This window comes from Stylophora pistillata, chromosome 3 (assembly GCF_964205215.1).
Source record: "Stylophora pistillata chromosome 3, jaStyPist1.2, whole genome shotgun sequence".
In the NCBI taxonomy this organism is placed as follows: Eukaryota; Metazoa; Cnidaria; class Anthozoa; order Scleractinia; family Pocilloporidae; genus Stylophora; species Stylophora pistillata.
Window position 1 is genome coordinate 2,637,501 of NC_142521.1, and position 27,998 is coordinate 2,665,498.

Sequence of the window (27,998 nt, forward strand, 5' to 3'; positions counted from 1 at the left end):
CTGGCTTTGCAATTTTGGGTACAATCGACCCGGATTTTAACCGTGGGAGTGCCACAGGCATCCCACGGAACTAGTAATAGCTGTCACTAAAATCTGCCCCCAGTTTTTTTTTTGCTGATTGGTGAACAACGAAACGTAACGTTATGGAACGAACTGAAACGATATCGATCAACATTTATTATATATAATATTAAGCCTTTATTCCCCATACAGTGTATATTAAAATACACAAATTTCGATTTCTAGTCAAACATTAACTTTGGTAATATATTCAACGTAAGAAATATAACATGTAAATTTTTATTTCAAGTTAAACATTAGCGTTTTCAATAAAATTGAAACTTTGTACCATAGAGACATTTAAAATACTTATAAAGGTGATGTATTCATTGAACTTGAAACTTTCAAATATGTCAAATCCTGTGAAATAGTTATAGAGGAACTGATTTTCAATAACATTTTAAGTGTACTATATCATGCCTCTCAGTTAGTAGGTGTGCTTTGATAAGTCGATTTAGCGCGCCGTATTTCATCGTACGGCCCGCCAAATTGAAAATTTTCTTGGAATTGAATTCTTTGTCCTCTATTTGAACCTGTAGATCTCATGAATATCTTACTAACCTTACTTTCGCAGCGCGCACTGAAAGTTATGAAACCTTGTTTTTCCGCTCGGATTTATGATACGAGCGCTCTGCTTCGCGCTTTGCAGTTATCAGGAGCAGAGGCCTCAGTGTTTTGTGTGTCACTAAGCGTAAAGAAACGCCCTTTCATATGACATCGACAATTTTAAAATAAAATAAAATTAAGGCTCCCTGTGCATTTAATGGCGTAACTTTGCTTGCACTCCTCCTTGAACTAACTGTTTGACATTGCCGAACTAATCGCACAGAAAAGGAATTCAAATCGTACTTGAAAAGTTTGCGTAGCTACGGATGATCAAAATTTGTATATCCCCAAGCTGTTACTTTACTTCATATTGTTTAACTCGTTAGCTCTCAAGATTTGAAAGCTAACTTTGATTAATGATAAAACATTTTTGTTTTGATCAGGTATTCTTTGTAATTTAGAGTTATACCAAAGGCAAACATTCCCTAAAAGATTATATATACCACAAATTATGTTCTCCTGTCCCCATAAAAGGATAGGAAACATGTCAGGGGAAGATCATTGGAATTCGTATATTCTTGCTCCTGAAAATTTTTCTGAAAGAGCGCTTGCTCAAATTATCTCAGCGGAATTAATTTACTACTTATCACCGGTCGAAGAGGCTCTATACAGGTCAACTGAACAGAACGCGAACGACCACTCAGTTTATAATAACCAAGGATAATCCAACCTCTACAAATTGTTGATCGTCAGTGAGGCATTCCTCGTAGAACTGATCCAAAATTGCATCAGAACATAATATTCAATTAACTTGTCACTTCTTTCCGTGAAGGATGATTCGTTTCTCTTTGGGCTCATTCATAAAATTATTCTCTGATCCTCCCTTCAAATTTGATAATTCTTGCTGGAGTAATTTTCCTGCGCAAGATAAGATCTTTACTACACAATGAATGCTGGAAACTTTAACACATTCACAATCTGGCTCCTGAATTCAAACAGTAAATATAACTGTACTTTGGGCCAAACTGCTGTCCTCAGTACTTGCAACTTTTTGCCTTAGCTGATGACGCGACTTTGCTTTCTTTTTTACCTGGAAGTGTTAAGAGAGTTACAACATTGCTAGCATTACCGGCCAAGGGTATGATTCAAAAGGCCCATTTAAGTAAGGATCAAACGTTTTCTGTTTTGGTCACGAACTTCAGTTACAGTCATGTCTATCAGTCTTGTCAAATTTGCAATCGAACCTTTCATCGTCATATCAAAGGTAAGTTGTTTTAGTGTCTCTGTTCAGTCTTCTTAGAGTTTCTTAAGGTTTAACATAGTCTTCTCCGTTTGTTTCATAAGTGCCCTCTCGATAAGAGCAGTCCTCTCAACTTCCCGTCGAAAAAAAACTTTTCTTTCATTTTTACCCATGAAAAGGGTTTAGGACACATATTTCAAAAATAGTTTGGTTTTTGTCCACTTCATCTTTTTTTACGTTGCCACAAGCCCACGTTGATTTTTGGCTTGACCACTCGTGTGTACAGCTGTGGATGGTGTAAATTTCACAGATTTTGTCGAGCGCGCTGCGATTACAAAAATATCCTTCACGGAATTCTAGATATATTCAGTCAGAAATTATTAAATTTCACCTGAAATATTTTTTAATACCAGCGTGATCAGACGAGACCTTTCTTTACGACCTTAATTTGCATATCAAATATTGACTAATTTTTTAAGGTAGAATTCCTAAAATCCGGGTATAAATCGGGCTAAGAAAGCATATCAGTGCATAGTTTATACACAAATGGGGTCACTGATTGCTTCAAACCCGCGGGTGTCTCTCTAGCTTACATCCAACAAAAATTTGAAAACAACGCAAATCAGTGTTTGCTCACTTGCACTCGTGTCGAAGCTCATTTGCATAATTCTGAAAATTGACAAAGATATCCTTTTGACCGTTTAAACTTCGTATGCTATCTCCTACATTGAGGATTTTAGGTTTTCATAACAGACCATACCAACTGAATGGAAAATAGATCCCGAGTTGTCCTAAAACGTAGTGATCAGGTCGTAACGTGGGCATGACTTACAAAGTAAACAAAGGTGATAGGAAGGCCACCTACTCGGTAATTTTCGTTTAATCAGGTCATAAACCAAGCAAAATGTGGAGAAGATCAAAATTGGGAATAAAATTTCGTACTCTGACCATTACAGACATACTGTGTAACTTAAAATGACACGCGAGACTAATTTACAAATCAACACGCATACACTCCGCAAGAATTCTTGCAGTTTCTTCCGAGATTAACCACACGAAACGGAACAAACTGGCCCTCCTTTCTGCTATTTTGTGTCCATCATTATTGATTTCATGCTGTTATGACTATAACGTTCTTGGGAGACACACTAAACATCACCTGGCGATAATCCTGAAACCCGGCTCGGTGTGTTGCGACGGAATTATGCTAATTTTTCCCCTGTGAAATGACTTGTTTCACGAAAGTGAAACCAAAAACTACTTAATGTAACAAAATTGGGGGTGCCCGGGTAATAACAGTCAAACCTCGATCATCCGGATTTCTCTCTTGTCCGGAGTGTTTTTTTTTTTCTGGTCTCAAATTTTTTCACGTATATTTATCAGTCACGATCAAGATCCGTAGCCATATACTTTTCAAAACTACAGCGTGGGTTTTCTTCGCCTTCAAAAAGCAATAGCAGCGCTCGCACGTGTAGTAATTAGAGAGGAACATTCGAATGAGGTCTGATTGGCTTAGAGTTGCTTTGTTACCATGGCTCACTTTTGTCGATATCAGAAATCGGTGAAGGTAAAAAGCAACTTTAAGAAATCTGCTGTTTTGAGGATTTTTTATCGATCTCAAATCTTTATAATCTAACAACTAACACGCTCCCAATTATGCTTAGTTTGCATAAACATGTTACCTTTAGACGTATTAATCTCCTCCATCTCGTAGACATACATTTCTTTCTTTGCTCCTCTAATATCTTTTTTGTCTCCTATCAAAGCTGCTTTCTGGCGGAACCAATAGTCTGGCGTCTTATTTCCGCCTTGAAATAAATAGAAGCAGCTACTTAGCTTTCTGACTTTCGTCCAAAACAACACGCAGAAAATGCTACTTAGAATCTTCTCCTCGTAGTTTAGAGAGAGTCCCAGTCAGAGACGAGTAAAGGTTGTGACACCGACACCAAACTTGCAAACCTTACTCAAAAGTGTTGAACAGAATTCTACTAGCGAGGGGAAGAACATCGACGTCATTGATATGGTCCCAAGTTTCAGGTCACGAATATTTATCAGTTACGATCAAGATCCGAAGCCATATACTTTTCAAAGGTACAGCGTGGGTTTTTTTCGCCTTCTAAAAGCAAAAGCAGCGCTCGCACGCGTGGTAACTAAAGAATAACATTCGAATAAGATCTGATTGGCTTAGAGTTGCTTTGTTATCATGGCTCACTTTTGTCGATATCAGAAATCGGTGAAGGTAAAAAGCAACTTTAAGAAATCTGCTGTCTTGAGGATTTTTTTTCGATCTCAAATCTTTATAATCTAACATCAACTAACTCGCTCTCAATTATGCATAGTTTGCATAGACATGTTACCTTTAGACGTATCAATCTCCTCCATCTTGGAGACATACATTTCTTTCTTTGCTCCTCTAATGTCTTCTTCGTCTCCCTCCTGGGGGAGCCAATAGTCTGGCATTTTCTTCCCGCCTTGAAATAAACAAAAGCAGCTACTTAACTTTCCGACTTTCGTCCAAAACAACATGCAGAAACTGCTACTTAGAATCTTCTTCTCATAGTTTAGAGAGGTTCTCAGTCAGAGAGGAGTAAAGGGTGTGACACCGACACCGAACTTGCAACTCTTATTCAAAACTATTGAACAGAATTCTACTTGCGAGGGGAAGAACATCGACGTCATTAATATGGTCCCAAGTTTGTCACGAATATTTATCAGTCACGATCGAGGTCCGTAGCCATATACTTTTCAAAGGTACAGCGTGGGTTCTTTTCGCTTTCAAAAAGCAAAAGCAGCGCTTGCGCGCACGCGTGGTAACTAAAGAACGGAACATTCCAATAAGACCTGATTGGCTTAGAGTTGCTTTGTTACCATGGCTCACTTTTGTCGATATCAGTTATCGATGATGGTAAAAAGCAACTTTAAGAAATCTGCTGTCTCGAGGATTATTTTTCGATCTCAAATTTTTACAATCTAACATCAACTACCGCGCTCTCAATTATGCATATTGCATAGACATGTTACCATTAGACGTATCAATCTCCTCCATTTCTTCCTTTGCTCCTCTCATATCTTCTTTGTCGTCTTTCGCCGCTTTTTTCTGGTTGATCCAGTAGTCTGTTTTCTTCTCTACGCCTTGAAATAAATAAAAGCAGCTACCAAGCTTTCCGACTTTCGTCCAAAACAACATGCAAAAAATGCTACTTAGAATCTTCTTCTGGTAGTTTAGAGAAAGTCCAAGTCAGAGAGGAGTAAAGGGTGTGACACCGACACCAAACTTGCTACTCTCATTCAAAATTGTTGAACAGAATTCTACTAGCGAGGGGAGGAACATCGACGTCATTAATGGTGCTAAGTTTCAGGTCACCAATATTCCTGTATCAGTTACGATCAAGATCCGTAGCCATGTACTTTTTAAAACTACAGATTGCATTTCTCCGCTCTCAAAAAGCAAAAGCAGCGCTCGCACGCTTGGTAACTAAGATAGAACATTCTAATGAGGTCTGACTGGCTTAGAGTCGCTTTGTTACCAAGTATGATCTCACACTCTATTGGCTCACTTTTGTCGATATCAGTAATCGGTGATGGTAAAAAGTAACTTTAAGAAATCTGCTGTCTTGAGGATTTTTTTTCGATCTCAAATCTTTATAATCTCAGTTACATTAACTAACACTCTCTCAATTATGCTTAGTTTGCATAGACATGTTACCTCTAGGCGGATCAATCTCCTCCATCTTGGGGACATACATTTCTTTCTTTGCTCCTCTAATATCTTTTTTGTCTTCTTCCGACGTTACTTTCTGTGTGAACCAGTAGTCTGTCATCTTCTGTACGCCTTGAAATAAATAAAAGCAGCTACTTAGCTTTCCAACTTTCGTCCAGAACAACATGCAAAAAATGCTACTTAGAATCTTCTTCTGGTAGTTTAGAGAAAGTCCTACAATCAGAGAGGAGAATCCATCAGAAGAATCCATCAGTACAAGATATACATTTAAAGGCATATATTCAAGGTATTTATAGTAGACGCGAAAAGGCGTCGAGTAACTGACAATCTCTCAATTTTAACTGTAGACTGCTGGTCTTAAAGGTAGCTGCTTTGATAACTCCCAATGAGTGGTTAATAATTATTTAAAGTAGAGTATTAATTTGTGATAGTCCGGAGCTTTTTACAATTGAGCTATTAAACTAATTGGAAATATTGCATTTGTTTAATCTTCTGCAATGATTCCGGCTGGAAAAGCGTGGTGGCCTAATGGTCATGGCGCCCTAGACATCCTGCAGGTGTGTAAGTGGGTGAAGGCGAATTTAAAACGGGGAGAAACCATGTGATGGATTAGCATCCCATCCAGGGGAAAGGGAGAGTAGAAGTATTTCGTCGCTTAGGCTGTATGGGCTACTGGAATGGCTTGACGCAGACTTTTTTTTACTTCTAATACCTACATCTCCATGAACAGCACCGGTGTTTTGTTTTTGGGACGTCCCTCAGAGAAAAATTTCGTATTAAATTATTTAATTAAGTTGTGAATTTACAATCAATTTTTAATCATCAATATTCTTATTTATCTATTAATTTACTTCTATATTTTAAAAATTTATTATTTTTCGGTCATCCCGGGAATTCCGGGTATTCCGAGAATTTCGGTTCCGGTTCCGAATTCCGGCATTCTATATTTTCCAAACTACCATTAAATGCATGAGCACTCAAGCAGACCACCTATGTTCCAAAGAATACTTTATCACTGATTATGTTACAATTGTTATTAGATCACTACTCGCCACAGGTAAACATCTCTGACAAGTTTATGCAATCAAAACAATTACAGAATTTAAGATTGAAAACATGACAATGAGATAACTTGCAGAACGTTGTACTGAAAAATGTTATTATTGTCATACCACACAGGCTATAAAAAGAGCTTTGAGCATTCAGTGCTATCAAAAAAAGTGGATCGTATTTAACAGTATTATAATAGCTATACATTAGATTAGACATTGAAAAAGTAACTATGTAAGAATAGGCTAATTTGCGCTTGTAATTTGTGTGCATAAATTTTCTATACTGTACATCACGTGGATAACATAGAAATAAAGTCCTGGCATGGGTAGCAGAACGTAATCAAAGTATCAGTTCGGTTAACTGTTACGAGTCACCCTAATCATGGCCAGATTGAAATATACGATCAGTGCAAAGACTGCAATACATCGCATGCAAGACCGACGTATATCAAATTAACGTTAAAATAGTATTCTAGCTTCAATCTTTGAATCTCGGGTTGAGTTTGCATCATTTTTAATCGTAATAAAAAGGTCATGTTCTCTGATAGGGTAATTTTGCGCACTTGAGATTTTTAGCCACATTTTAGTGTTTTAAAAGTGAAGCTGTGTATATTCCTTTGTGTAACAAGCCATCCTTGCTCCAGCAAACGCAAAATTTTCGTTGAAGCATTATAGAACTATAATCATTATTATTGTTATTATTATTATTATTAGCTTGTGGAATGAGAGACATACCGAGAGTCATTTGATTTTATGAGATCACTGAAAAGAAGCACGTCATAGTCGAGGCGTCTGAATTACTAAACCTTAATCGAAATTCAAAGTTCGTAAGTGGCAGTCTGATTAATTTGGTCTTCTCCCTTTGAAAAAAAAGGCTATTCTCCTTTCATTTCAAGTTACTCTCTCCCATCTCATGAGGTTTTCCGTGAAGTGGTTTGTTAGGTACAATGGCTTGCACTATTTTACACCCTTTAATGCCAGCTGGTTCTTCAGTCGATCAAGATAACCTGCGTCTGGATGACCGGACCTAAGCAAATGAAAAAAAAAAAAAAAAAAAACTGAAACCTCTTGATTAACTGTCATACAAGTACAATATTAATGGTCGCTAGTACGCATCTAAGCTTTTCCTCTCGTGTTTCTCTTGAGGTAACGCCTCTATTTTTCTCAAATCGTCAGTAAGGTGCGATGATTTTCGTCCACCCCACAGACTTATTGCGTATATTTTGCAGTTTGATTTGCAGACTAGGGCTCTATAGCGGAAGAGGAAGTATTTATGCTTGATAGTAACACTCGAGATGAAAAAGCATTCAATCGACAAGGGAAAAAAGTAATGGAAAAAAATCAAACAGACAATCGAAGAGGAAACCTATCATCTTTGTGATTTTGTTTTCATCTACGCTTCTCTAATATGACCAGACGAAGAACGTCGCAAAGTTGAGTCATCAATCAACATTCGCTAGATGAAGAAATAAACAAAGGTATCTTAGACTTACTTAAGAGGGCCACCACTTCGACTTGTTTTCAGTTCAACGTCATTAAACATAATGGTGTTGTCTAATCCGATGGTAAATAACAAGCGTGCATCAAACGCTCTTCTTAGCAGTTCACACAATTTTTGCCCCTCTCCGTTTCCAGGCAGATAGGTTGAGCAGAATAAACCCAAATAAGGAACCTCAGAATTTGGGTGCTCTTCACCTGGAATAGATATTTCATGTAGCTAAAAATTCCACTTTCTTATTTTTTTTAAGCAAAAGTATACATAAGAGATAAATGAATGGATAAATAGATATATGAACAACTAAATGAATATATCAAGAAACAATTAGGTAATCAAAATGTTTTCAATAATCTGAGAATGAGATAAGTCTGCTTCCTCTGTGCTAAAATTTAAATTGCCTTGACGAATCATGATACAGAACCATTAGCCTGTTTTTGCATATATATTTGGTGGAATAGCTCTGAAAAATCGCCTTGAGTTAACCGGTTTGCCAAATCGTGTCCTACGGAAGTTGAATCCTGTCTTTCAGAACTAGAAAGTTCATTCACAGGTCATAGCAAAAACCATACTAGCTACGAACCTTGAATTCCTCTGTCGAAGTTAAAACCAAGTACTATGGTTTCAAAGGTTTCGTACCCCGGGAGAGAGGGTCCTGAGTCTCTCCTACAAGTCATGTGTCCAGTCGGTTGATTTCCAAGGAATAGAACTTTCCGTCTGCAAATATAGCAGTAGATATCACATTCGCCGAGTAGCTTCTCTTTACATCCCTTGCAACACATGTAGTGTCTACACTGTAACTGGAAAAGTGGGACTGCAGTATAAAAGCAGGCGTGGCAGGTTTTTCCCTCCTCAATTAGGCCAAACGGCTGGTAATCTGAAATATGTAACAGGCAGATTGAAGTCTGAATAACTTGTGGCGTAAAGCCAGTTACGTTCTCATCAAATGTATGTTGCCACTTCAGGAATCAGAACTCGTGAAGTTTGGGTATAATAGCAGCAGTTGCAAATTTACGTAAATGTGTACGAATTATTATTCTGACTTAATTTGGATAATAGATTTACATAAATATCAAGAAATAAACCGAGAGAAAATGAAAGGGGAGATAAATTCACTGTTCAACCAATGAATCAATGAATGAATTAATCAATCAATGTACTAATCATTTATTCCACAAATCGATGGAACAATAACTGAATAACAGAATACCTTCTGATTTTCGTATTTTTTCTTTCACTTTCACCTGGAATGGACTTCCTTCGATAGGTTCATCTGCAACGTATACAGATACGTTGAAATCTCCAGCAGTTTGAGGTTTGTATGATATTGTGTAGCAGCCATTGTTTGAGTCTGTTATGTCGGCCTGTAGGGCTGTTCCCGTCTGCAATGATCTAATGTCAACAGTAACTTTGTCTATTTCACTGTGAGTTTTATTACCACATGAGTCTTTGGTGATGACTGTAAAAACACAATCATGGCCTTGAGTTCCCTCGGTGAGTCCCGCACCCTCTACCTCTGATAACGACGGTACAGTTTTGGAGCGTTGTAGACAAGATTTACAGAAGGTGTGGAGACATTTGAGTATTTTTGGCTCATTGACTTTATCAAACTGTTCTTGGCATACACAACATTCTAATTCTTTTTTGACATTATCTAAGAAACTTCGACACTGAGCAGCCATGGCTACCAAAACGAAGGTATGGTCTGACGCGGAAGTGTATATTTGTTCTCAGGCCACCTGGGCTGAACATGTGGAGTGATCATGGAAAGTAGGATTGGTCGGAGAGGGCTTTTTTAAATGAATTTGTTAACGTTAGGATATAGTTTTCGATCATGTTTTAGCCTCTCTCGGTAACGGAATCTTTTTGGAATTCTCGGAAATTATATACTCTTGTGTTTAGGTGCGGTAAGATTTTGTTATAAGCATTCAGCTTGCCTTTCTATTAGGAAAATCTACAGACTATGTGTCTCCTTCGTGAAATGAGACTACGTAATTTAATTCCTATGAAATCTAAGTTAATATTATTCAAAAGCGCGATATTACCATTCCTCACGTACTGTCACCTAGTGTGGCATTTTTGTAAAGCGAGTGACACTCGAAAGCTTGAAAGACTACAAGAAAGAGGACTTAGAGCGGTTTTCAAGGATAAAAGTTCTAGTTATGAACAACTATTAGAGAAGGCAGATCTGCCAACACTACTAAATAGTCGCTTACAGGATCTGTGCATACTTATGTGTAAAGCAAGGCATAAACTGTGCCCTGCATATATATGTAACATCTTTAAAAAACCAAATAGTAATTACAATCTGCGGCAAGCAGATTTCTCTATACCTAGGTATGAGACAGTCACCTATGGCAAGCACTCTATTAGATATTTAGGGCCTAAGCTATGGACAAAACTACCCAAGAGTATCAGGGACGTCACAACCCTAACGTCGTTTAAAAGCAGGATACGCCAACTTAATATAAGTGAACTTTTAGATGATGGCTGCGCAGGCTGTAGCCTTTGTTCATTTTGACTTCTGTATGTTTTTACTATAAATCTCTTAATAAGTTAACTATAGATATTTTAGCTACTACTGTATTTAGTTTGTATATTCTCCCCTAATTGGTGTCCCCAAATTAGTAGGGGATTTGTTCCCTGGCTAGACGGTTTTTGACACTCTAATAAAGTTTCTACTACTACTACTACTAAATGCAGTTCTGTAATATTATTGGCTCAAAGCTCTGCCTACAATCAATTGTCCCTGCGGGGACCAAGTGGGAGAGAAACATACGGTGGCCCAGAAGGCTCAACGCAAACAAAAAATATACTGCAGCAAATAAAAAATATACTGCAGCAAATAAAAATATACTGCAGCAAATAAAAAAACCAGAACGCAAAGAAAAAAGTACCGCAGCAAAGAAAAAAATGCAACGCAAACAAAAAATACTGCAGCAAATAAAATATCCAATGCAAACGAAAAAAAAAAAAGAAAACGCAAACAAAGAAAATTGGAACGCAACGCCAAGGAAGACTGGGTAATAGTTCTTAGTTTCTCGCCAAAACAGCATGAACTGGAACTCGCTTTTGGCTATGGACGAAAGCGATCTGCGTAGGATTATAGGAGATTGCTTTCATCAAGGGTATGAAAATAGAGTTATTATCGATTTTTTTAAGGAGCAGCATGGTACTATCATAAGTTCGCTGCAAAACATGGTTTCGGAAAGGTGAACAAGCAAAGGATGGAACGAGTGTTGGCGGGAAACTAAGAACTATTACCCAGTCTTCCTTGACGTTGCGTTCCAATTTCTTTGTTTGAGTTCCAATTTTTTTGTTTGCGTTTTCTTTTTTTTTGTTTGCATTGCATATTTTATTTGCTGCAGTATTTTTTGTTTGCGTTGCATTTTTTATTTGCTGTGGTACTTTTTTTCTTTGCGTTTTGATTTTTTTATTTGCTGCAGTATATTTTTTATTTGCTGCAGTATATTTTTTGTTTGCGTTGAGCCTTCTGGGCCACCGTAGAAACATTTTAAGAACTGAACTTTCCAAGCTGTATCAGTGATATTCACCAAGCGTGTATTAAAAATACTCTTCTAAATTATGATTAAATAAAGTTAATTTATAAAATACTCTTCTTACAAGATATTAGGCGTCATTTCAATTGACTGAATCCATAATAAACAATAAAACAGTAAACTACTTGAAATTATTTAGATTTGATATGCAATAGAATTTAAGCCGCAGTTGACTTTCCCAGATTGTTCTGGACTCAAAGTAAAAACTCAACCCCTCACTCACTTTAGTCTAAACCTACACTATACTGTGATTAGAAATAAAACAATATCAGGAGGCTCCTGACAATATCTAAGTCCACAGTTAAGAGCAGCCATCGCGAAATATCGCCCAGAGGTGTGCAATATGAAAAGATCGGAAATCCCTAAACTTTACCAGAATATAGGTTTGGATAAGCTATTTCTAGAAAAAATACTGTGAGTTCCATAGCATTTTCATTTTGCGCGAACGGCGGCAAAATCGGTTTGGAGGCTCTCACGTCAGCTTTACGAGGTCTAGACAACCCATTATTTGAACTTCGTTCGAAAATAAACAAATCAAGAAATGTGACCATCGATTTTTTAAATGAAATGAACACGTATTTACGAACAGTTTGAAGTGTTATTTGTGCGATTCCATTGCGAACTAAATTTTTGGGCAATGTTTGTTTTTTTCAATATTTCACTCATTTTGGCGGACAAAAAATGGCAAAATTGCAGGAGAGGGTAAAATCGCACCCTGATACATGGTATGGGGTTATGTCGATTTAGTCCAGCGAAATGATAGGGCTTCTTCTTCAAATAACCCAATAAAATTTTTGGGCAACTTACACTAAAACATTTTAGGACCCCAAACAAAAGTGACAATATTGTCAAAACACGCCATTCCCTGTCACGCAATTGAAGGTGGAAAATCAACCCCGGCCATTTATTAAGTCAATACTGAGTGCTTGCGATAAAAATTGTTCTTGTGTGTATATGTAACTTTGTTCCTATAAAAGATTCTGCTATGGTTGCAAAACTTGGACAAGTAAAAAGCACAAAGAATTCAGAGCTAAGACAACCGTGACAACTGCAGTCAATTCAATGATCCATTCCAGGATTTTTTGTAGGTAAGATTAATTTTATGCAGCTGCCTTTGCATGACTGGAATTGTGGTAAGATAGCACAATTTTGTATGGTAGAGCTTCCCGAAAGCAGACACTCTTTGGATGAGAAAGGATCTCTGCTTAGGAGGTTAAGGTGTAATGTTTGTAACTGGCTGGCTTTATAAGCCACATAATATAACTATATCAACTTCACTAATTTTTGTCCTAGAAGTATGAATTTAAGCCGTAAGTTTTACTGAAGCAGCACAGAAAAGTTATCGAAACCTGTTCATTTCAGTGAATTACATCATTTTGCATCAAGGAAACCCTAATCACAAGGGAATTATTTAGCAACTTAATCTTTCTAACAAGTAAATTACCTACTGGTGGATGAAATATCAGTTATTGATCATTTCTGTTGTTTTTTAATTTCAGAGTACAGGAAAACAGTGAAACATAGGCAAACCACAAAGAGGAAGCCACTGCAGCTACCTAAGTGCAAGGACAAACTTTGCTTTTTAAAATTTAATTCTACTTTAATTCTGTTTCCTATTGTTATGAAAAATTTGTATCCTATCACTTCTATGTGAACTGAAAGTACTTGTTGTCACTTCCTTTAGATACAGATTGAAGACTGAAGTAAATTAATGGCATTGTTTAAAACTTGGTCTTTCCTGAGTGACAATTTTTTTTAATTTCATGTAATGCATGCAATCTAGTCTAGATAGAGGTTGTTGCATAAACATATGAAGTATTGATCATTAAATCATTTGCCATTGGAAAATTGCTACAACTTAACACACAAAAGGGATAATCCTAGGCTGAGGATTGGGATACGCTTTTTTGATCTTCACCTACTTTCAACCTATTTTATAGCCACCTTATTCTGGATCCATAAACTGGAAGTGTTATTTGAAACCCTTTAACCCTGCATGACATATACATTAGGACCTATTTTAAATGTATTTATATCCTATTTTTCTAGATTTTTTTCCCTATTTTATCCCTGTTTTATGTCTATTTTATCCTTATTTTGTCTATTTTATCCCTGTTTTATGTCTATTTTATCCTTGTTTTGTCTATTTTATCTCTGTTTTGTCCATTTTATCCCTGTTTTATGTCTATTTTATAGGTATTTGATTCCTATTTTTTCAAGTTTTAATGCTATTTTAATACTATTTTATCAACGAATTGCATGCGCATTTTCTCTATTTTAAAGCTATTTTTACAGTAGTTATGACTTGCCAACTAGACTATGTTTTACTATTTTTAATTTCAAAATAATAGCAGTCAAATAGTTAAAAAACAGCTTTCAAATAGTCTGGAAAATAGAGAAAAAATACACAAAAAATAGGTAGAAAATAGTTTTAAAAAAGATATAAAATAGGCACTTTTTTCGTGAGGGTATGGTCAACTTTTGCCGTTTCTGCTGCTCAGGTTACCTGAAATTTAAAATTTTAGCGGTTATTTTGGAAACAAAGCAAAGCAAAATGCAAAATCGTCCTTTTCGAAGTAGCAGAGGACAGATACAAACCATAAAATCTACACGTTTGCCATATCTACACTTTGATTTGAGTACTGTTTATAAATTTGTACATACCATGCATTAGTGCAAAACTTGGATGGTGCCGTGAACTGCCCTCCTGAGTCTCGAAATATTTAGCAAGGATTGCGTGACAAGCGGACCCACAAGTCCTGAAGCACGCGACTTTAACACAAACACTAGCACTCTTTTGTTTGGGAACGTTGAATTATGCTTGAATGCTTTTTGGGGAAAATCTTCCCTTACTTCATCCTCCCTCCTCTTTTTAATTCACTAATCAGTTGACATAGTTTATTACAGGCTTCATCAAATACGTTTATCTGATCAATAGTCTGTAATTTTTTAACATCTTGATTGATAAGTGCAGGAATATGGCTTGTGTATTCGCTTGACAAGCCGCTGCAGTTAACTGCGCTCCGTTGCTCTCGAAATATTCGATCAGTAAGGATTACGTGACAGACGTAAAACAGCCTTCATACACCTTGAAAAAAGAGTAGTAGTCGTTACACCTTCTTTCTTTCTTTTTTTTGTTTTTCTTAAGTCTTAAAATTTACTGTCTGACTTTGAATGAAAAGAGAACAGGACTAATCATCGTAACTTCGGCGCATTTAATGACAATTTTAACGATGGGTCAGTTTAAAGTACAGGCGGCAATTCAGTGAATCCCTTATGAAAAAGGAATACTAGTAAAACACCTTGTAAGCTGTCACTAACTAGAAATTGGTATCACAATTATGAACATTCGAACATTTGCATACATTACTTCATACTGAAATAGATTTCATAGTAAGTTTGAGGCTCCAATACACGATATTGTCATACGTGACATCGAACTAATTGTTTTTTCTCGCTTTTTTTCCTGGCAGGCGAAATTCTTTATCTAATTCTTGGCTAACTTGATACAAGTTTTGATGGTGTTAACAAAAGCCAAAAAGTTTCATCAATAACTTCTTTCTTGTAGTTCACAATCAGGTTCTCTTTAGCTCAGCTTGAAAATTACCCGTCTGCATTACCGGAAACGGCCGGGGTTCGAATCCTCGTGGGATACAATTTTTCTTCTTCGTCTCACACTCGTGGCAAAATATTCCCTAACATTGTCTTCGATTTAAAATCATATCTCAAAATCAAGTGTGGTAGTAATGAAAGCATGTGACTGTCTATCCCATAATGTTCCACTAACTAAGCAAAAGTTCAATGATGCAGTAATGTAATGCTCTTGTCAGCAAGTTGTTTCTTTACCCGTTCAAGGTAGCTAGGATCTGGATAACCGCAACTGCAAAAAAACTTATACATATAAAATAAAAATAATAATAAAATGATAAATAAATTAATCAAAAATGAGTTTTCTTCACGATACCGTAGAATAGGGAAAACTCGAAACTCACTAGTGCGCATCTAGACGTTTTCCCATAATCAAGGAGACAACTGAAAGAAACTAACATAAGAAGCTATTGGTAAAAGAAAAATTAATACCAAGATCTCTTTTGGCAATATAGGCATGTATTATCTTTCTTTAAAGCGAGAGACTTGGCAAAATTTTAATGAAGACGACATCCGTTGCTTAAAATAGTTTGTGTAAAATGTCGTCGTTTCAATACTCTTAATCCTTGTACATGTTAACCAACTTTTTATTTATTTATTTTATTTTCTTAGCATGGGGGCTTGTGAGTGGGTTGGGTTTCAATTTTATTTACTTTTAGGGGACAGGGTAAGGTAATTTACCTAGTAGGGGACAACTTTTTCCTATTGTAAATTTACCTGCCTTTGGCAAATTGTTAAATAAATAAATAAATAAATAAATAAGAGATTAAATGCTGATTATTGTGGGGAATGAATTGTTTATTCCCAGAACAAGTAACGAGCATGCTTCAAAACTCCACGTTTAGCACGTGTAAATCAGTAACTATTATAGCTGGTAAAGCTAACTTACCAGGCTGGACCTCCAGCCCGACCTGTTTTCAGCTCGATACCGTTCCGCACAATCTTGTTATCCTCGCTGGTAGCAGGACATTTTCCAATGGTAAATATCAAACATCCATTAAATGCCCTTACCAACAGGTTACACACTTCTTTTCCAGTAACGTTGTCCGGAAGGTAGGCAGCGCACAAAAACTCACCGAAACGTTCTCCTGGATTCGGGTGCTCTGGGTCTACAATAAGCGTATGTGAAAACATGTCAATCATAAAAACTTTATCGAAGGAGAAAAAACTACAACTGAGTTACAACAAAGAAGAACCTATTCAAGCTGTGCCCCCGAAACGAATGTAGCTTTTTCCAGCTGTCATCAACGCATTTGATAAAATGAAGCGAAATAGTATATGGCGCGATAGTAGCGTTGGAGTGAAAACGTGAGAGAGGTTTGGGTCAAGTCGTATTCCGACTCAAAACTTTCTGAAGGATTTTGAGGGAATCACATGGTTTTGAGGGGGAACGGAAGGAAATCAGTCGTTGCCAACAGAGTGAAATGGTGATCGTAAGAATATAACAGAGCCCTATGAAGGGGGGAGGGGGTCGAGTAATTTTAACGCGAAAAAACCCAATCCTCCGACCCCCATCCCCCCAGGCGATAAAGAATGACCAGCTTTAAATGTGTATTTTGAACGTAATCGTTGAAGACAACCTCACTCTTAGTGATAATAATAATGAAAATAAGATATAAGTATGAGAGAGATCGCAATAATGAACACTATTTATTTAAGAGATAGTGAAAATAAGGCCTGAAAAAAATTCAGGCCTGTACGGGATTCGAAACCATGACCTCTACGATACCGGTGCAGTGCTCTACCAACTGAGCTAACAAATGACAATGATAATGACATTGATAACAATAATTTCAAACGATAATTCTAAATCAATGGTACCTTGAATTCCTCCTTGAAAATTAAAGGTCAAAACAATGGTTCCACATCCCTCGTAGCCCGGAAGTGATTTACGTGACTCAGTTCTCCAGGTCATATACCCAAGAGGCTGGTTTCTTGGTAACAGTTTTTCCTGTCTGAACTGTCGACGAATACTTTGGTTGGTATACGAATCATCACTGACTGCGTCAGTAGAGTGTTTTTTAGCAAGACGTTTGCCTACTTCCGTCACAACCAGACCAGGTAGAAATACATTAGTATTATCGCAAGTAATCCCTTTTCCTATCTTAACGTTACCAACGTTGGTGTCGTGCTCAATGTTCATGCGGGTATCAGCTTCAGCCTTTGGTTCTCCTTCTTCACTTGGAATCGCAAGAAAACGAATCGAAAGAATGGCTCTCCCTCTACCAATAGATGGTTTCGATTTGGTGGTCCTGTTTGTTTCTCTGGAACTTTTTGGTGCTGGAATTTTGTTATCTCCTGCGCACGACTCAAAGGATTTCCAAATTTGGTCGAGCGGATTGTTGCTGCCTGTACTTGGCTGGTCTCCCTGAGGAGATCTAGCCTCGTAATTTTCATTAAAATGGCCCTCGTGTGAATCCTCACTCCTTTTTTCTGAGGACAATGGCAACTTGTTGACATTAGAACTTATGTGGGAGGAGCTATGGGGCTTTCTCTCGGTGCGTTGTGCGCTTGTTTGAGTCGTCACTTGAGAGGTGTAATGTTTAAAAAACTCTTCATGAAAGACCTCGATTGTTTCTTCGTCAATAATGACGATGCGAATGTCACGAAGAGTGCTGAATTCGGCTTCAACGCTCGAACTGAATTCTTCCAATGCCTTAAACATCACTTGAGCACAGAGATCTTTTGGCATGCCAAAAGTACCAGAGCTGATGGGCGGTAATGCAATTGAACAGAGCTCTAATTGTGCTGCAAGGCAGAGACTTTCAATGCACGCACGGCGAAGAAGTGATAATGAGGCATCTGTCTTCGTCAAATCTATCCCACCTTGGACAAGCCGTGAGAATTACATATTTGCAAGGTAGGGTGCCAGCCTTTGTATAAACAGCGTCACCTATACTCAGTCGACGCCCATTTCGTTGTGCAATTATTCCTCTCGACTCATCATCTATTTGGCGGCCTCCTTTCCGCAATATCGCTGCTGCCACACCACCACCATACTGAAGCCACTCGTTGGTTCCATTGACAATAGCGTCCACGATCTCGTCAGTGATATCACTTTGGTACAAGGAGAGCTTCCCTCCATTCATCAGATCTCGACTAAGTTCTCGTGCTGAGGATCTGTTCTGACAACCTTTGTTACTCTTTTTACTTGTTTTTTCGCGTCTTACTTCTTTGCAATTACCTCTCAAAAATTGAGGGGTTTCCCTTAGGGCTACTACTGATGCGAAAAAATAAATGAATAGAGAAATAAGTAATTACAAAGAGCGATATTACTTGTGGCCCTAGTAAGCTTTAAAAATGTCCAAGTATTTACGATAACTGGAGCAGGGGGTAATTACCACCCACGTGTACCTCAGGACTAACCTGACAAAGGGAGATAGATAATTTAGTAGAACTCGCAACAAGTAATAGTTAGTTACCGGCGGATACAATGGAGGTTTCCATTTCTCGCGGGATGTTGTCTCTAACGGTTGGTTCTCTCACTTACAACTGGAATGGACTCCCTTTGACCGCTTCACCAGCAACAATTACAGACACGATAAAATCTCCTGCAGTTTCAGGTTTGTAGGATACTTTGTAGCAGCCATCTTTTGAGTCTGTTATGTTGACCTTCAAGGATGTTCCTGTCTGGGTCGATTTAATGTCAACAAAGACTTCGTCTATTTCACTGTGAGTGTTATTACCGTGTAGATCTTTTGTTATAACTATAAAATCGCAGTCACTGCCTTGAGTTCCTTCGGTTAGTCCCGTTCCCTCTGCCAGCGATAACGAAGGTACAGTTTTGGTTATCAACAACTTGCCTTGTGAATTTTTGAGGAACAATAAGTCATTTGGAACATAAATAACTTCAGAATAATTCAACTTCGTATTTACATCAGAAGGCTTAGAGAGTTCCTGAAATCGTTGCTCAAGTAATTCTTCCATGTTCAAAATCTCCGGCAGATTATTTCGTCCAAGTATGTCGTTACCAAATTCCAAACCGGTTTCTATATCCGTCAGGTTTTCGACCAGTTGGAATAAAGCGTTTGAAAATTTAGCCTCGAAAGCATCTTTTTGCCTGATGAGTTGTTCCGTCACGCTTGATTCGTGTTGTCGAATCAACGCTATGTTGCGTTCGGCGACTCGGTGCACTTCGTCTTTCGCTTTTTCGATGCTTTTGTTCACTCTGATCTTTTGGGCTTTTAGGAATTCTTTTTCCTCACGTAGTTTAGAGCCGTTCGCCAAAACGCTTCCCATTTTGGTCTCGATCTCTGATCTCTTCCTTTCCAATCCTTTGTCGATGGACACAAAGTTGTGATCTCGGTGTTCCAATATGGCGCAGTCACGACAAATGTATGTTACACATTGTTGACAATAAAATCTAACTTGGTGTTCGTGTTCTTTACAAACGCTGAGTTTACGAGCGTAATCTTGCGTGTCACTCGACACAAAATATCCAATTTCTTTGACGTGATGGCCTCTAAGCACCTTTAGCTTTTTATGAGCCATGGAGCATTCTTCACAAAGGAAGCAATTGCAATCCGAGCAATAAAACTTCAGCGACCTTCGTTGTTCGCAGTTTCCGCAATGTGGTGAGTCTTCTCGCCCCTTTCCGCGGTAAGCCTCGACAATTCCCACCATCTGCTTGTAAAATAGATTGGATGGAAGGCTGTTGATGTTGTTATTTGGACATTCGGTGATCTGTCGACATGTCGGACACCTTAAACGGCTTCCACCTTGTTGTCGTAACCAATGTTCTAGACAAGATTTACAGAAGGTGTGGAGACATTTGAGTACTTTTGGCTCGTTGACTTCATCAAACTGTTCTTGGCATACACAACATTCTAATTCTTTTTTGACATCATCGAAGAAACTTCGACACTGAGCAGCCATGGCTACTAAAACGCAGGTATGGTCTGACGCGGGAGTGTATATTCGAGCTCAGGCCACCTTGCCTGAACATGTGGAGTGATCATGGGAAGTAGATTGGTCAGAGAGGGCTTTTTTTAAATTATTTTGTTTATAGGCGGCAAGAATATAGTTTTCGATCATGTTTTAGCCTCTCTCGATCTTTCTTAGAATTCTCGGAAATTATATACTCTTGTGTCTAGGTGCAGTAAGATTGTGTTATAGGCTTTCAGCTTGCCTTTCTATCGGGAAAATCTACAAACTATGTGTCTCCTTCGTGAAATGCAGTTCTGTAATATTATTGGCTCAAAGCTCTGCCTACAATCAATTTCCCTGCGGGAACTAAGTGGGAAAGAAACATTTCAAGAACTGGACTTTCCAAACTGTATGAATGATATTCACCAAGCATATTCCTTTCTATAGACCCAACTATCAGGGGATGTTAAAATAATTTTTTTGCAAAGTATTACGCATCATTTCAATTAACCGAATCCACAATAAATCGTGAAGGTAGCAAAGTACATGAAACCGTCTAGATAGAAATACTCAATAGTATTTAAGCTACAGTTGACTTTCCCAGCTTGTTCTGTTTGTTTCCATTTACTTGAAAAAGGATCAGGCCTGATTTTAGACCGTAACTTAACTTAATAATTTGAATGAAGGTGTTGTTTTGAGTTTCGTTTTAATTACGGTTCACGCAGAGTTTTGCTATAACACACCACAAGAAGGAGAAAGAATATAAACTGAATCAGCTACAAGTTCACGATAGATGGCCTGAAACATGATTATATAGGAACTCTGGGCAAAGTAATGACTTCAAGTACCAAATCAACGTTTATTTCAGTTTAGTTTAAACTACACAAAACTGTGATAAAAATATCTAAACAAGCTTTCTTTGCCAGCATTATACGTCCGCCAAAAATTGGCAACAGACTGAGGAATCCGTCTGTGAAAAAGCTAAGTGAGCTGAAATATACGTACTTTCGCTGCTCACGTTCATAAGTATTTAAGTCTACTATCTGAATTTGGAGAGGGAACAGGAAAAATTATTTTAACTGAGGCGCACATATTGACAATCACACAATGAGTTTAATGTACAGGCGCTGAAATACAGAATAACTTTTGAAAAAGAATACTGAAAAACCCCTTATAAGCTGACACAAACTAGAAAATGGTATAACGACATTTGAACATCTGCATATGTTTTTCATTACTGAAGAGGTTCCCTTGGAACGGCACAAATTTGTATCAATACATAGTTCGTGAAATCTTTTTTCATGTTTTTGTCACCTTTAATTTCTGTCAGACAAGAGAAATTATTTGTCTAACCCTAGCATGAAACATGATTCGATGCGGTAGGAAAAAATGTTTTCTCATCTACAATTTAAATCATATTGAATTAAGTTTAGAACGACTTAGAGCACGTTATAGTCTTTTCCAGGATGTCCCATAAATTAAGCAAACTTTTATTCATGTAGTGTTGTAATTCCCTTGTCAGCAAGTTGTTTTATAACGCGATCAAGGTAACTGAAATCTGGATAGCCGAACCTGCAAAAATAGCCGATAAAGAATGAGCCTTTATACAACATAGCGGTGTTGAGTTTGTAACTTTATATAAAGCGAGAAAGACATTTAAATCGTCCAACTAACAATGCCATCTACGTTAATTTGAATAACGCGCTTGACAGTTGGACAAATAATTAATGCAGTGAAAATATTTAAATTGGTTTAAAAGTTATTGTTGATAGAAAACAAGAAAAAAGGTACCAGCTGTTCACTTTAGATTTCTAAGCGAACAGAACTTATCATACCGCAGGGGATAACTTAACTATGAACTCAGGGATGAAAATTCTTGATCTACTAGAAATTTGGAACTACGCGATGTGACGCACACCATTTCAAATTAACCTTCAACCCTTTTGGTCATCTACACTTTAAAGAAAAAGTGGGGGGAAAGTTTAGGTTTTATTGCCCTGAATATGCTAGGTCAGAGCTTAGGAAACCTGTGTCCACCCACCTTAAAGAAATGTATTCCTTAATCTGAAAGTCAGAGTCGAACTTGCTTCAAAATAGCTTGTTTTCGCGCTATTAAGTCGTTCATTAAATTGCTAAACTGCACCTCTGTATTTCCAGCACACTGCTTAGAAAGTTAGCGTTTTACCTTGTAGTTTGATTATTATGGTCTGAGTTCGATCATTATTGTTGGTAAGCTAACTTACTGAGTTGGTCCGCCGGTTCGCGCCGTTTTTAGTTCGATACCATTGCAGACAATTCTATTACTCTCGCCAGTAGCACTATCCTTTCCGATCGTAAATATCAATCTTCCATCAAATGCTCTTCTCAGCAGGTCGCACACCACTCTTCCAGATGGGTTGTCGGGAAGAAAGGCCGAGCAAAAACATTCCCCATAACGCTCTCCAGGATTCGGGTGCTCTGAAACTGATTAGGCGAATATGACAATAAATCGGGTGCAAAATTGGCGGATAAACCGACTTTAATAACAATAATCAACGCTACCTTGAATCCCCCCATTAAAGTTGAATGTTAGGACAATAGTTCCACATGCTTCGTAACCCTCCAGCGAATTATGCGATTCAGTCCGCCTAGTCATGTACCCAACAGGCTGGTTTCCTCTGAACTGCCTGTATTGTGGACAAGCATCTGACTTCTCAACATAGTAGCTAAAACAGGGCTTACAGTAGTGGTGGCCACAAGGTAATCCATCAACGAGATCTTCATGATGATTTGGGCGCATGGTGCAGCCTCGATCGCTCGTTTGAGGTGGTACTTCATCTGAAATGACAAGTAATTGAGAAGGCCCGCTTGAAAAGTATTCTGAATAATTATGTTTTGTTTGTGGTCTGGTGAACCATAAAAGCTGATTGCCGTAATGATATGACCACCTCGCCGATATTGCACGCCACGCATATTTCCTTAATGGCCTTTATTGATTGAGAATATTTTTAAGCTGGCTCAAACCTCGCTCATTTTTGGAAATATGTTCTCCTTTATAAACCGTTGCGTACTTAGAGAAATGTCGAAAACTGTTTGGGCTAGATCGTATAACATTTTACAAGTTTACCCGAAAAGTAGCTATGGCATTCGGAGCAGAAAAGCAATACAAAAATGAAAAGAAAAATAAAATCCAAAATAGTGCTTCTTACCTACGTTAGGTTGTCTTCCAGCTTCTCGATTATTAGGGCCCTCAATGACTGGTCTTTCTTGTACTTCTCGTGCACCACCTATGTTTGACGATTGGTCAGATTTCATTGCGTCTTGACGTGAGGCTATGTCACATGGTCCTTCGTCATTAAATGATTGGTCGTCCTCCACTTCCATTTTTGTGTCGTGCTGGTCATCCTCAGGTTTATAGTTGTCTGTAGTCTCAGCTTTTCCGGGTCGTTCACCGTCGTCGACCTCCACTTCCATTTCTGTTTCGTGGTAATCATCTTCAGGTTTATAGCTGTCTGTATTCTTAGCTTTTCCGGGTCGTTCACTACCGGTTAAAGACTTGTCGTTCGATCTGTTGCTATTCTCATTTGGGTCTGGAATGTTATCGTCAGATATCATTTTAGAAGCAGAGCCTTTTTCTTGGTTCGGGTTCACGCGTCCTTCAGGTGATTCTTCTTTGGTCTTGACTTTCTCCTCTGGACTGGTACGCGTTGGTTCTTGTTTTTCTTTTGGTGACATTTGATTTTCGGACTCGATTGTCTGTGATACGGTTTTCATGTCTTTTGATAAAGCCTCGCTGACTGGTTCAGAAGAGTATGTTTGGGCAAGACGTCTGCCTTCTTCTGGCATGGTAAGACCGGGCGGCAGTGTGCTACTATCATAGGTGATACCTCTTCCTATTCTTACAATATCATGTCCTGGGATCAACCGGGTATCTGCTTTCGAGTTAAGTTCCTCTCCCTTACCAAGTGTCTTGGAAAAAGAAGGCGCGAGACAGCCTCTCCCTCTTCCTAATGATGGTTTGCTGCGTGTATCTTTAGAAATCTTCGTTGTGAGAGGACCGTTTGAGCCTTTTTCGCTGTGTATGCCATTCGCTCTACTTTCCACTTTTGATGATTCAACTTCAGTTGGAGTAAGTAATTTGCTTTGGACATCTTCTTCTGAAGATTCAACAGCAGTGGAACTATGTTTAAGCGGATTGCTGTCGCCCATGCCTGATTGGACTTTTGGGGGTAATTTGACCTCTTCGTCTGATTTGGAATGGCTCTTTAAATGATCTTCTTCTCGCCTCTCTGAAGACAATGGCAGCAATGGCGCAATATGGCCTCTCCCTCTTCCGAATGATGGTTTCGTGCTTGTATCTTTAGAAATCTTCGTTGTGAGAGGAGCGTTTGAGTCTTTTTCGCTGTGTATGCCATCCGCTCTACTTTCCACGTTTGATGATTCAACTCCAGTTGGAGTAAGTAATTTGCTTTGATCACCTTCTGCTGAAGATTCAATAGCAGTGGAACTAGCTTCAAGCGGATTGCTGTCGCCCATGCTTATTTGGACTTTTGGAGGTAATTTGACCTCTTCATCTGGTTTGGAATGGCTCCTAAAATAATCGTCTTTTCCCCTTTCTGAAGACAATGGCAGCTTATCCAAATTTGAGCTAACGTCGGAGGAACTATCTGCCTCTTTATCACCACGCGCTTGTTTTGTTTGAGTCGTTTCTTGAGAGGTGTAACGATTCAAAAACTCTTTATGAAAGAAGCTGATCGTTTCGTCATCAATAATGACGATGCGAACGTCACAAAGAGTGTTGAGTTGGGTTTGAACGCTGGAACTGAATTCTTCCACTGCTTCAAACATTACTTGAGCGCAGATATCTTTTGGCATGCCAAAAATACCGGAACTGATGGGCGGTAGTGCAATTGAGCAGAGCCTCAATTGTGCTGCAAGGTTAAGACTTTGAATGCATGCGCGGTGAAGAAGAGCAACACACTTGCCTCTCTCAAAATGATTCCACCTTGGTCCAACTGTGTGTATTACAAATCTGCAAGGAAGGGTGCCAGCCTTTGTATAAACAGCGTCGCCTACATTTAGGGGCCGACCGTTTCTTTGTGAAATTATTCGTCTGGACTCTTCTTCGATCTGGCGACCACCTTTGCGCTCTATCGCTGCTGCAACACCTCCACCATGGCGAAGCCATTCGTTGGCTGCATTGACAATGGCGTGCGTGGTCTCTTCGGTTATATCACCTTGATATAAAGAGAGTGTAACTGCATTTTCCAGACCTTGGCTGAGCACACGTGTTGAGGATCCACTTCTCTGGGACATTCTGTTTTGGTTTGAATTTCTCTCATTGTTGCGGGGGTTTCTGCTGCTGCCTCTTGACAATTCAAGGGTTTTCCTTAAGGATTCTACCGCAACAGAAATGTCACTCTCTTCTGCATAGATCACTACCTTGTTTTCTTCCATCTCAATAGCCACATTATTTGCAGCTTCCATTGAGGTAATATCGCTCTCGGTGATAACTTTTTTATCATATGGAAATTTGAGTTCGATCACCTTCCGACGCACCTTGGGATAGAAGGCTTGGTAAAGGCTAATGAATGCATCGGATCCTTCTTGGTAACTACCACTGTGTTCAGCTGTTGTTGGATATATTTTTACTTGAGTTGATTCACTTTTCCAAACCATGTGCACGCCATACTTTTCTTTTATCTCTTGAAGTTCTGTCTTGTAAAGCTGTTCAAGAAGTTTCATGAACTGTGGCTGGACATCAAAGTAGCTGATCTCATTGGTGCTGGAATAATCTTCGCTTTCAAATGCTTCTGTAAAGCTGTGCTTACTTTGAGTAGTATCACCCCGGCGAGTAGTTTTATCTTTACTTTTGAAAATATCGCAAAGAACATCACCAGTAGCCTTAATCTGGTCGAACGTCCCCGCAAGAACACATTCTCCGGTAATAGAATCTTGGGGTCTTACATTCGCCTTATCTCTCAGTATTTCAAGCATATTCTGCGCCTCCTGTCTGGAAAGATGGAAACTATTGAGGCTAACACGTCCTTCAACTTTTTGAAACACCTGTGGGAAATATGAGAGATAATGTTCGTTGTATTAAGCCTAAATGATGCTACCGTATTTACTCGATAGTAACCTCAATTGAACGCCGTTTCCCATCCACCTAGTATTCCTATCTTTTTTTTCCTTCGCGTTTTTTGCCGAGTAGTTTTTTCTGGCCACTGTTCTAACCACAATAATGGTAAATGGTTGCTTGGCCCTTAGTTTATTTGATTTTAAAGTACTGCGATATCAATTACCGCGAATGTACAGAATCTGTATTAAACGTGAATTGTGCGTGTATATAAATGGTCTTAGACTATTCGTTGGTGCTCGGCCAAACAGTGCAAAGTAAACTTAATAGATTAATATTAGAGCTGTTTGTTGTGCAGTGAAGCCGAAATCTGAGTACTTAACACGACGATAAAAAGTGTCAAAAGCTGTTGTCAAGGACAGCGTGTGAAGGTTTACATGACTAGATCAACACAAGTATTAAAATTTGCCAACATTGCATAATATTTTCCCCTTAACCCATACATGTTACCTACCACTGGGGAATGTTCTGTAACAAGGCGCTCCACTTTTAATTCTTCACCCCTGAATGTATGAGACTGTTCCAAAACTTTTCCAACGACTATAAAAGATAGAAAATGCACAAACCAGCTAAACGATGCAGAAGAGAGAACATTTCTACGATGACCAACGTTTACCATCATAGCAAGTTCACTTCTTGCATCTAGAAGGACCATCACAAAAAATTACAGTTAAACATTGTGCAATTCGATACAGTCTTGAAGTTTAAAGATAAAGAAAACGATAAAGACAATGATAACACCGAAGACTTTAAGAGAAGCCAACTATGTTCATGATTATGTGTCACTATAAGTGTTAAAACACTTATTGTTTGTATGACGGTAGTGTAGGTATTCTTTCAGTGAGCTGAGAGACTCATATTAGTAGATACAGATGCACAAGAAACAACTAATCATTAATTTATTCGTTCCAGCCGCACTGGGACCATTTGGAACCTAAATAAGAGCTAATCTCAACCGTCTGATATTAAATCATGGCACCATTCCCGAATCGTACGCGACGTTACTAATTCCATAAGGTAACCACTATAAGTCTTATAATAGCTAGAAGTATATGTATTATAAGGAATAAGCATGACGCTGTAATCTAGTCTTGCATTACCATAATAGTATAATGAAGGAAGCATCATGAAAATCACGCAAATTTAAAATTTGTATAATTTCATCCAATCGTTTACTTAATTGTCCCCCTCATACTTGTTCCTCGATGCCAATAAATCTCATGCGAAAAAGCCCAATACAGGAAGGTAGTGTATTTGTCTCCTAAAAGTAATTTAGCAATTTTACCAATGAATCGAGTCGAACTGTAGGTGAAAGCGGAAGTGTTACGGCAGTGGCTAATCTAAGGGTCTATAAGCCAGAAATTGATGAAATAACAGGTTTAATCAAAACATGAGAATGCAAAAACCATTTTTATCGTCGAAGGTGATGACTGCGGTTCCTTTCTTGGGAATGAAAACAGTTTCAATTTCCCCTCCGCCATTCCTTTCCTTTTGAAAATGAATAATGATATCTCCATACACATCCTTGTCTGCAGTCTTAAGCGGTATCTTCGACACTACGATGCTCTTTGTCGCTTTATCTTTTTGAAGGAGTTCGATATTTGGTTCTTTAGATAGGCATTGTTCTAAATTAACAAGCATTTTGGAAAAATAACCATCCAGTAATCTGTCCGACTCAACTTGTTCGCTTTCGTT

The 27,998-nt window shown here is 38.3% G+C and overlaps 2 protein-coding genes and 2 pseudogenes across 4 annotated transcripts in view; all 4 read right to left on the reverse strand.

The window, feature by feature from the left end:
- Positions 1-3,622, reverse strand: part of LOC111330498 (uncharacterized) — a 15,902-nt pseudogene extending 12,280 nt beyond the window's left edge. The window contains exon 1 of the transcript XR_015998391.1: positions 3,529-3,622. The product of XR_015998391.1 is annotated as an uncharacterized LOC111330498 (transcript). The remainder of the gene's footprint in view (positions 1-3,528) is intronic.
- A 2,936-nt stretch (positions 3,623-6,558) lies between these two features.
- Positions 6,559-18,881, reverse strand: LOC111330534 (uncharacterized; annotated as a pseudogene). The gene is made up of 9 exons (XR_015998304.1): positions 18,745-18,881; positions 17,144-18,542; positions 16,212-16,431; positions 15,483-15,554; positions 14,339-14,433; positions 9,325-9,843; positions 8,698-8,991; positions 8,113-8,314; positions 6,559-7,646 (listed from the first exon to the last, which is right to left on the reverse strand). The product of XR_015998304.1 is annotated as an uncharacterized LOC111330534 (transcript).
- Positions 18,809-20,254, reverse strand: LOC111330527 (E3 ubiquitin-protein ligase TRIM71). The gene has a single exon (XM_022935394.2). It carries the CDS (start codon positions 20,195-20,197, stop codon positions 18,809-18,811), a length of 1,389 nt encoding a protein of 462 aa, XP_022791129.1. The 5' UTR covers positions 20,198-20,254.
- Positions 20,255-21,033: 779 nt separating this feature from the next.
- On the reverse strand, positions 21,034-27,998 carry LOC111330520 (uncharacterized). The gene is made up of 6 exons (XM_022935386.2): positions 27,710-27,998; positions 26,758-26,843; positions 23,377-26,233; positions 22,730-23,005; positions 22,432-22,651; positions 21,034-21,760 (listed from the first exon to the last, which is right to left on the reverse strand). Exons 1-6 carry the CDS (start codon positions 27,942-27,944, stop codon positions 21,679-21,681), a joined length of 3,756 nt encoding a protein of 1,251 aa, XP_022791121.1. The 5' UTR covers positions 27,945-27,998; the 3' UTR covers positions 21,034-21,678.